This window comes from Cucurbita maxima, unplaced genomic scaffold, assembly GCF_002738345.1.
Source record: "Cucurbita maxima cultivar Rimu unplaced genomic scaffold, Cmax_1.0 Cma_Scf00019, whole genome shotgun sequence".
NCBI classification, from domain to species: Eukaryota; Viridiplantae; Streptophyta; class Magnoliopsida; order Cucurbitales; family Cucurbitaceae; genus Cucurbita; species Cucurbita maxima.
The window spans coordinates 893,633-904,139 of record NW_019272035.1 but is presented as its reverse complement, the minus strand read 5'-3'; the positions used below and the strand labels follow the sequence as shown (position 1 = coordinate 904,139).

Sequence of the window (10,507 nt, the reverse complement as noted above, 5' to 3'; positions counted from 1 at the left end):
TTTTTTTTTTTTTTTTTTTTTTTTTTTTTTTTTTTTTTTTTTTTTTTTTTTTTTTTTTTTTTTTTTTTCCTTCTGGTAGGTAGTAGCATTCTTATGATACTTTGTTCTTGTAAATACCAAATTATGTGTGGAACCTTGTAAACCTGAACGGTTATATCATGATGGCCCTGAATCGGCCTCCCGTGCATGGATTTTATGTATTCTTCATTGTTACATTTCCCTCCGCGATCTAGGACATGTTTGGAAGTGATTTTGAAATAGTCAGAATCATTTTTGTTATGTTCAAATATGCTTTTATTCATTTAAAATTGATTTTGCTGGCATGAAATTATGTTTAGAATTGAAAAATTGAGTATTTAATTGATTTCGAAGAACCAAATACATGTTTTAGAGTGATTTTGAACATGAGAAAGCAATTTCAACGATCTTAGAGTCACTCCCAAACACGCCTTTAGGCACTTCTTGAACACTTTTTTTATTGCACGAAATGCTCCTCGTGAAGTTGGAAATGTTATGTATCCTTTCTAATACTATCATCTAGACGTGTGATTCTCTGTTACTGAGTTTTGAGCTCCATACTCTTGGCCTTTTACCATCAACGAAATCCTACTGATTTTGGTGCCGCAACACTTGTTTTGAAAACTACATCTAACCAAAGACTAATTGCCCCCATCCATTGACCCTTCCTGGCTTCGCCAGTTCTGCCAGGCATTCAGATAGGTGAATTGAGGCTGGAAAAGTTACTAATTGTATCGGCTGTCCATGATAAGGCTTGTCAGTTACTCTGCATCATTAAATAGCTTGGTTGTACATCTCCAACTGACTTCTTGGATAAGATGTCTCATTTGAACGGGGGGAAAATCCTTAGCTGCTTAAGTGGGTATTTTTATATTTTCACTCGAAAAGCCCGGTCAACAGTCGATGGATAACCCCAAGGCATATCATGTGAATGAAATTTTCTGCATTGCATATAATAAGACGATCAGCTTAAGCTGATTTTTAATGATCACCTTATTTTATGTATATCAGCGCGTGTTTTTTCCCAAGCCAAGATAATTCATAGTGATGTGTATAAAGTTGGGAAGTAACCATAAAATTTAACTGCAGGGTTTGAGTCTAGGAATGTTGCTATTGCTCTAGGAGTTGACAAGTGCTCAAAGATTTAGGGCTAATTTCCAAACTGAACCTGCTGGCTTGATGGTTTTTTCTACTTCTCACTTGTAAGTCAACTTTTTCTCAACCAACTTGGTTATGAGTTACTAGTAGGATCAACCACCTTACGTTTTTCGCACGCTAAAAATCCCTTTGTTCGAGTCCAATTTGCGTTGTTGAGCTGAACACATTGACAATTATGAACCCATTCATGAGGAAAGGTCAGACCAGGTTTGTTAAGGATCTCTGGTTCCTGGAAAATCTCCTAAACAATCCTCCATTAATGTCAAAATTTCCAATTCTTGACAAATTTCCAATATGAATAAAGATATTAATTATAAGCATAACTTACTCGAGTAACGTATTGACGAATTCAAATAAATTTTGAGCTTTTATTATCATGGTTTTTTAGAAAAATCATTTAGATTGATGTTTGCATTGGCATCGTCATAAAACTAAGGCTCCGTACACTTCATTCATGTTAGATGGCTGTGGTTTATGGAGTTAAGCTTACTTGAAATGAATTTTTATGCCGCTGTCTTCTAGATTTTGTCTTAGCGCAGCATTTAACTATTAAGTTCTGATTTTTGTGTATGAGAATAATTCTGATTTTAGAATATTATTTCATTATAGTATTGAATGACTTATCCCTGTCTCTTTTCCAGTGCAGGCAATGGAGACTGTTGTATTGCTCATAGAGTATTTTCGGGCATATTGCGATCTGATGTCATGTGTATGGCATGTGGTTTTACATCGACAACTTATGATCCATGTGTAGACATCTCTTTGGATTTGGAACCAAATCAAGCGGGATCTGCGAAGATGGCGGCCACAAGGAATCTTCCTTGCAATGGCGAGGCAGATTGCATGAACTCGAGCCAAAACCAGCGGCTATCTTCCCTGGTGGGTTGTTTGGATCAATTCACTAGACCCGAAAAACTCGGGTCCGACCAAAAATTCTTCTGCCAACAGTGTCAAGTGCGGCAGGAATCACTCAAACAGATGTCCATAAGAAAGCTTCCATTAGTTTCTTGTTTCCACATTAAAAGATTCGAGCATTCTTCAGTTCGAAAAATGTCAAGGAAGGTGGACCGATATTTGCAGTTTCCGTTTTCTTTAGACATGGCACCTTATCTCTCATCTTCAATCTTGAGAAGTCGATTTGGTAATAGGATTTTTCCTTTTGATGGAGATGAACAAGATGGTTGTAATGAGACATCGTCTGAGTTCGAGTTGTTTGCCGTTATCACTCACAAAGGAAAATTGGACGCTGGTCATTACGTGACCTACTTGCGGCTAAGTAATCAATGGTATAAGTGCGATGATGCTTGGATTACCCAAGTCAACGAAAACATCGTCAGGGCTGCACAAGGATACATGATGTTTTATGTGCAGAAGATGCTCTATTACAAATCTAGTGAGAAACAGAATGCTTCATAACTTGATTATGGGACGAGATCGGTTGAAACTCAATCGATTATGTTTGTTTTCCATGAAAGCCAGGAATCGATATTGTTTTCAGTGACAAGCTGAGCTCTAAGTGGATGCCTACACATTCTAGTAGAAGATCCAGGCGTGCCCAAACTTTTTGGGGAGGATCATTGTCAGATCCCTACTATTTGAAGGGAACTTCTGGTACCTTTTTCTAACTCCCTTTTCACTACTAATCAAGTAATGTTGGTGACTTGCCATGGAGTGTTTCAGTACTTGGAGTTGTGGCTCAGCAGATTACTGATCTCTCTTCACATACCATGAAGAAGAGGTATGAAAAATCTAATTTTAGAGCTCTCTCTCTCTTTAGATATCTCTAAGAATTTCGGGTTCTTCGTGTCCCGGGCTTCCGATTTTGAAATTTATCCATCATTTTTTTTGGTGGATAACCACCTATTAATTCAAACATGAAACAGTACAATGAAAGGCTGCCTCTTCAGCCTTTTTATTACACGTGATTAATACTGATGAATTTAAGTCTCCATTGATTCTGTCTCTGATTATTCTATTTATTGACATGAACATATGAACGTTTATGACATTTTCAGTCTGATTCTGTTGACATATGTTTCAAAAAAGTTACAAAAAAGTTGTGTTCAAAGTCGAGTTTTGCTGTTGATGAAGAAAGAGCTCTCTATAAACTTGTGTGTACGTTCCAAGTTCTTGTTGATCACACCCTTTGAATTACTTCTGTGCATTCTGAATATCTCTATCTGAACTTTGTTGTCAGCTATGAACCCTACAAAGATCTGAGAGAAAAAAGGGAGAATTTTACAGCATTTGAAATTAAATTGTACAATCAAGTCGAAATCGATGCTTTTTATGTGATTGGGAACGAGATGCTTTCTTTGGTAGATCGGATTGGAAGTATTCTGTCTTCGTTTTCAAAACTATTCATTAGGGAAACAGCTTCATTTTGTTCTTAAAAACAGGTTGTACATGAAAGTCGACACTCAATAGTTCGAGAGCGTGTAGTTTTGAAGTCTGATAATAATTGGTCTCTTACCCTAAAACATTTGATAAGAATAAACGTTCCTATGTTAGGCTTGTAAGTTAGACGTTTGTATCGGTCGGGAATGTGAGTTGTCAAACTCGCACTTCACAAAAACTGTTTACTTATCGATATAATTAAAAGAATTGAGAGTTTAGTATAAAGTTTTTTTTTTTTAAAAAAAATTAAATTCAAATAATAAAATGTTTAAAAAAGTATAAATGTTAGCTAAACATTTATATACTTACATTTATATATCTAAGTAGGTCCTAAACATTTATATACTTAGAATTTTTTGAATAAATGAGCAAACTTTATTATAATTATAAGGTTATGTAAAATTTAGTAAGTGACATCAATTAGTACCCTAATAATTAATCCATTGAATTAAGATATCAATAATTAATCCTTTAATTTCTTACCTTATTGAATTAAAAAATTCAATTTTGAAATTTAAATATTTTTTAATGGATTTTTCTTTAAAAAAGAAAAAAACAAAAAGTGATATTGCATTGACCTCTCTCCTTCCACCACGTGTTTTTCATTACCCTTCCAGGTATTTATCGTGTGCAGCCATGCTCATCATAATCACATGCTTACCACGTGTCGCATTTTAAAATTAAACTATCATGGTTCTTTCCGCACCTTATAGTTACCCGTTGTCCTCTCTTGTGCTTCCGTTTCATTTCAGTTTCCAAATTGTGTTTCTGTCTTATCCCTTCTCTCTCGCCTTAGCCCTCGCAATTTTGCTCGCTCCTTTGTCCTCACCGTACTCGTCAATCGGAATCGGAATCGGAATCTCAATCTGCCGGACCTTTGTTGGTCGGTTTCCGACAGGAAGTTCTGTAATTGGGTTGTGAACGTAATATTGGCTCAACTTTGGCTTGGTTCTTGGAGAAGTTGAGCTGATGCTATCGCTTCGACGATTTGTTTGATTGAATTCGGGTTGATTTCACTGGTGTTTAGGTGAGAATTTATCTCTTTCTTTCACAATTTAGCTGAATTTATTGTTCTTATTTTTACGCATTCAATGGAAAAATCTGGTGAGTATATAGTATAGTTGAACTGGATATAGGTTGCTGTTTAGGAGGTATTTTATTGTGTCGTTGAGCTTGGAAGTGCGAATAGAGGGTAGGGAAAGATAAAAGAATGAGGATTTGTGGTGATGGTTAAGGACATGCATATCTTGGAAAATGTCTGAGTCGTATCCGTTGAGTTTTTAGTAACTCTTGGTGTCTTTTTGCCTCATGATGTCTTGGATTATTAGGGTAGATCTTGTCAGATGGATTACAAGATTTTTGGGATTGAAGTTGATAATAGTGGATGTAAAGGGAAAGTGCTCGTCTATTGAAGAGAAGTGGACATAATATTATTTGGCCCCTTTGGATTAGATCTTGTGAACTCTCTCATATCGTTTCTAGTTGTGGTAGGAAAATTTTTGTGATGATTTCTTTGGGAACTTGGAAGAGATGGAAAAGGGTGGATGTAGTTTTGAACTTGATCAAAGGAAATATGTTCCGGGTTTTTACAGAGGACTTCACATTAATTCAAGGTGGATAGACTTTTGAAGCGGATTGAAGGGAAACCGGGATGTTTTAGGCACACGACTTTATTGACTTAAAAGTTCTCGTAGAGGTAGTTCAAGGAGTTAACGGGACCGCCATTTATTACTGGGGATGAGGTGGGACAAGAATCTTTAGGTGTGTTTTATTTGATGTGGTGAACTTTTGTTGGGTCTGAATGGTAGTCATTTTTACTGGGATGATCTATATTGCCGAGGAACAGAGGGCCTTTGTATGTCATCAGCAAGTGCTTTACAAGATTGGACCTGCCCAAGGTCAAGCCATTTTATGCAAATAATTTGTGTTATTTTTCTTCTCATTTGGACTTAGGAGGTGTGATCAATTGATAAGGCACATGAACCATGGTATTTTCATTTAATATTTTGCATACCTTTTTAATATTTTGCAGGCAGAATGAAGGGTGTTAGAAACTGGTTGTTTTCTCAATTAGTATCCAAGTCAGTGGTTTCATCAAGACCATTACTGGGGAGTGACAGTTTCTTTGGTGAGGAAAATAAAGAACATGTGGATGAAGACCAAGATGGCGAAGGTACATATCAGTCTAATTGATGAATTTGTCTTTGTTTTAGATTCAAAATTCTCTTGCCTCTGCTGATTGCATAGATTTTGAGAAAATTCATAGCTTGTTTGGTTTACTTATTCAACAGGATATCTCTTGTAAGGATGCTGCCACATTAAAATTGTCATTGTTGCTCTAAACTATTAAGGGATATATTTTAGACAATAGTGAAGGATTGATGTAATATGTACCTTTGCTTTTCGTAAATTTTGGAACTCTTGAAGCTCTGGTTCCCTGGGAACTTCTTGGAATTTAAACTTCCCCACCGCCACCGCCACACACACACACACACACACACAAAAGGTAGTCTTGATGGTTACGCTGGGGTCTTTAAGTTCTTGGATTCCAAGCCTTTAGATAGATAACTTTAAAATATATGGTGTCACTAGGTGCTAGCCTTGGAGTGTGTGAAGTTCCTAGGAGACTAGTATGTTGGGTCCTAAGCATAATGCCAGTGGAGTGGGGTCCTTTAATCTTCTTCTTATAAAAAAAAAATGTTCAAATACTATTTTCGTTTTTGTGCTTTCAGTTTCGGTTGGTCTCTGTACTTTCAATTTTGGTTCAGTTTGGCCCTGTACTTAAAAAATGGACCATTTTGTTCACTTAAAAAGTGAAATAAAAAATGGAAATGAATGGACCAAAATGGTCCGTTTTTTAAGTTGTTCAGGATCAAAATGGATATTTTGAAAGTACAGAGATGAAATGATCTAAAGTTGAGAGTACAAGGACCAAAATGAACCTTTCGAAAATGTAGGGACCAAAGTAGTATTTAAATAAAAAGATTGAACTAAAAACAATTTCTCGAAGGCATAAAAGATCAAGGAATACAAGAGTAAAAAAAGTACGAAACAGAAAATACACCCATATAGTGATTAGCCATGAACATGAACTTTTCATAGACCTAACAAAATGAACCCCTATTGAAAATGACTCTTTTACTGACTTTTGGTACCATCTTGAGAAAATTGAGAATATCAATAAGGGCCTTCCAAATCTGCTGCTAAAGATTTGAGTCATTTTGGCAGAGTTATTTGTTGGTCATCAATACATTTATAGTTTCTTTTTTTACCAATACTTTTAGTTGTTTGAATTTTTTCTTCCTGCCTGATTTGGTTGTTATTTGTATTTCATTGACTCATGAGTTAATTAACTATTTATGGTCACCATTTGTAAAGATTCAAGAAACATATATATTTATGTTCATCACTTGTAGAGATTCATATTCTGTTATCTCTTATCCTTGTACCCCAGCAGCCTTTGTGGTAGATTGGCTCCACTTCTGTTATTTGTGGCTAGATGTAGGCTAAACTACTGAGCTTTGTGAAATTTTTTTAATGGCCAAGTTTATGCCTGGCTTCCTTAACATTAATGTTCTTATGTCAACCAATTTGTCCCAATGAGTCACAGGGTAGAAATATAATGTTGATGGTGCTATTTGGTCACTGATCAGAGAAAATGGTTTTATTGAAGACTTCTTTACTGTTAAAGCTGCTTAGAATGAGCTACATTCTACTGTAGAATAATGTAAACTTGCTTTATAAACCATTTCTGTTTTTTTTTTCAAAGTTTGCAAATTCTATAATAACATCACATTATCTTTTGAAGTTGCACAAGCAACCACTATTGTACCGCCCACTGCCCCTCATACATCAAACTCTGGCGGTAGTTTGGAGAGTCAAGAAGATTTGCCCTTGGAACAGTCTCAACATAGCTCTAACAGGGTAAAGGTGGATGTGTTGACAATGATTGAGGACCTCCAAGTTCAGTTCTTTCGACTTCTACAGAGAATTGGGCAGACACCGAACAATTTGCTAGTGGAAAAGGTCCTGTATCGAATACATCTAGCAACTTTGATACAGGTAGGAGAATCCGATCTCAAAAGAGTAAATTTTGAAAGAGGCAAAGCCAGAGAAAAAGCAGCTGAACAAGAAGCAGCTGGGATACCAGAATCAAGCTTCACATTTAGAGTACTTGTATTGGGAAAAACAGGAGTTGGCAAGAGTGCTACAATAAATTCCCTCTTTGATCAAGCAAAAACTGCAACGGATGCATTTCAACCTGCAACCGATCGTATTCAGGAGATTGTGGGAACGATCAATGGGATTAAAGTATCCATCATTGATACCCCCGGTCTTTCCCAATCATCCTCGGGAAATATGAAGAGAAATAAGAAAATCTTGTTTTCTGTGAAGAGATATATAAGGAAATCCCCACCAGATATCGTTTTGTACTTCGAGCGCCTTGACCTCATAAACAAGAATCATGCTGACTACTTTTTAATGAAGCTAATAAATGAGGTCTTTGGTCCTGCAATTTGGTTCAACACCATCCTAGTCTTGACACATTGTTCCTCAGCTCTTCCAGAAGGACCTGATGGATATCCTGTCTCCTTCGAATCGTATGTGTCCCATTGCTCAGAGCTTTTGCAGCAAAATATACATCAGGCAGTGTCAGACCCAAGACTTGAAAATCCCGTCCTCTTGGTCGAGAACCATCCTCAGTGTAAGAAAAATATTATGGGGGAAAAAGTTCTTCCAAATGGGCAGGTCTGGAGATCACATTTCTTGTTGTTGTGCATTTGTTATAAAGTTCTGGGCAGCATTAATACCCTATTGAAATTTCAAAATTGCATTGAGCTAGGGCCATTAGCTAATACCCGGCTGCCTTCACTTCCCCACTTACTCTCATCTATTTTACGGCACCGAAATACGACAAGTCCATCAGGTGTAGACTATGACAGTGAAGCTATTATACTCAGGGACAATGAAGAAGATGAGTACGATGATCTACCTTCGATTCGCATTCTGACGAAATCCCAATTCGATAAGCTGTCGAACTCACAGAAAAAGGAATACCTGGATGAGCTGGAATACAGGGAAACTCTATATTTAAAGAAACAGCTAAGAGAAGAGTATCAAAGGAGGAAGGAAATCAAGCTTTTAAAACATAGAGACTCGGAACACAATGATAATAATGGTGATTTGCAGCCATCGCCAGAGGCGGAAGCTGTTCTGCTTCCAGATATGGCTGTTCCACCAAGTTTTGACTCAGATTGTCCTGTTCATAGATATCGTTGCATTGCAGTAGATGATCAGTGGATTGTGAGACCTGTTCTTGACCCACAAGGATGGGACCATGATGTAGGCTTCGATGGGATAAATCTCGAAACAGCAATGGAGATGAACAAAAATGTTTTTACCTCAGTCACTGGACAGGTGAGTAAAGATAAGCGTTTCTTTAACATTCAATCTGAGTGTGCTGCTTCTTACATGGATTCTAGGGGATCTTCTTATACTTTAGGTCTAGATGTTCAATCTTCTGGTACAGATAGGATATACACTGTTCATAGTAATGCTAAGCTGGGTAGCATTAAGCACAACCATCCTGGAATTGGACTTTCTCTGATATCTTTCAAGAGAAATTGCTATTATGGTGTGAAGCTTGAAGATACCATATCTATAGGTAAGCGAGTGAGGCTCGTAGCCAATGGCGGTCGTATAGAAGGAGCAGGACAAATGGCATATGGTGGAAGCATAGTAGCTACTTTAAGAGGTGATGACTACCCAGTGAGGAATGACCATCTCAGTCTAACGATGACCGTCCTCTCTTTTGACAAGGAAACCATCCTGAGCGGGAATGTAGAGTCTGAGTTTCGGGTTAGCCGAAGCATGAGACTGTCGGTTAATGCCAACTTAAATACACGTAAAATGGGTCAGATCTGCATAAAAACAAGTAGCTGTGAGCATTTGCAGATTGCTTTGATTTCTGGTTTTACAATCTTGAGAGCCCTTCTGCGTAGAAAGGAAATTGAAACGTTGTAGCTTCCAATGGATCGATGCCGTTCTGAACTCAAAGCTGAGACTAATCTGCCATTGTTTTCAGTTCGTCGAGATCTAAATAAGAGACGTTGTAATAGACCACATGATTAATCTTTTTGTTGTGTCTGTACCATTGCTTTCCCAGAGAAGTATAATGCTGATCGGTAGCAGAGATAGGTGTTTGCCCAACAGTTATCAGGAATTTTACTGGCGATGTTGGCCGAAAGATCCGTAGACTTGGGTCAAAATTGAGTTGATAATTGTACAGAGATATATAAGGTTAGCCTTTGTTCTTAAACTTCCAGAATAAATGCCATTTTTTGATCCATGTGTACTAAATGTCTTAATTGATACGAAATTCTGTATTGGTTTTTTTCCCTAGGCCCTAAGTTTTTTAAAGCAAGTATAGTAAAGGCTTCTAACTTGTTTTTAATATTAAAAGGGATTGTTTTTTTTTAAGGGAAAAACTAAATGAACATAGAGATGTCCATTTTACTTCGATCCCGGTCCTAAATAGGAAGAGGATTTCTTGTTTAGAGAGGGGAATGGAGAACGAGTGGGGAACATTTTTTCCCGTTGGATAAATGGAGTCAGGTCACCGTCTCCCCACTAATTTTTCACCGCTAGTAAATATTGTTCTCGTTAGGTTTTAAAAGCGTCTACTAAGAGAAGATTTCCTTTTTGGGCTTTCCTTTTCGAGCTTCCTCTCAAAGCAGAGAAGGTTTTCATACCCTTATAAAGGGTGTTTCGTTCTTCACAATAAAATTACGTTATAGATTTGTTTTAATTGTTAAAGACTATTCATGATATTAAAATCAATTTTTAGAAATGATGTGGGTAGCATATTATATAATTTTTTGCTTATAAAATATAATGATTTTTAAGATTTTTTTTTTTTTTTTTTTTTTTTTTT

The 10,507-nt window shown here is 36.8% G+C and overlaps 2 protein-coding genes across 4 annotated transcripts in view; both read left to right on the top strand.

Moving 5' to 3' along the window:
• The window catches only part of LOC111493554 (ubiquitin carboxyl-terminal hydrolase 22-like), a 5,156-nt gene extending 1,734 nt beyond the window's left edge, over window positions 1-3,422 (top strand). Inside the window, exons 3-4 of one of the 2 annotated variants that reach the window (XR_002720022.1) lie at window positions 1,823-2,914; window positions 3,192-3,422. Coding sequence is in view for 1 of the 2 variants with exons in the window: in XM_023143282.1 (XP_022999050.1) it covers window positions 1,823-2,592 (770 nt within the window). In the remaining variant the exon portion in view is untranslated. Of the gene's footprint in view, window positions 1-1,822 lie in introns of both variants that reach the window. The other variant, XM_023143282.1, reaches the window with a different exon arrangement.
• Window positions 3,423-4,318: 896 nt separating this feature from the next.
• Window positions 4,319-9,932, top strand: LOC111493553 (translocase of chloroplast 90, chloroplastic-like). 2 transcript variants are annotated; one of them, XM_023143281.1, is made up of 3 exons: window positions 4,319-4,600; window positions 5,606-5,746; window positions 7,382-9,932. In XM_023143281.1, the coding sequence occupies exons 2-3, from the start codon at window positions 5,611-5,613 to the stop codon at window positions 9,595-9,597; spliced, it is 2,352 nt and encodes a 783-aa protein (XP_022999049.1). In that variant the 5' UTR covers window positions 4,319-4,600; window positions 5,606-5,610; the 3' UTR covers window positions 9,598-9,932. The 2 variants fall into 2 exon arrangements, with proteins under 2 accessions (XP_022999049.1, XP_022999048.1); XM_023143280.1 differs by having other exon boundaries at window positions 4,319-4,603; window positions 5,599-5,746.
• Window positions 9,933-10,507: the final 575 nt, after the last annotated feature.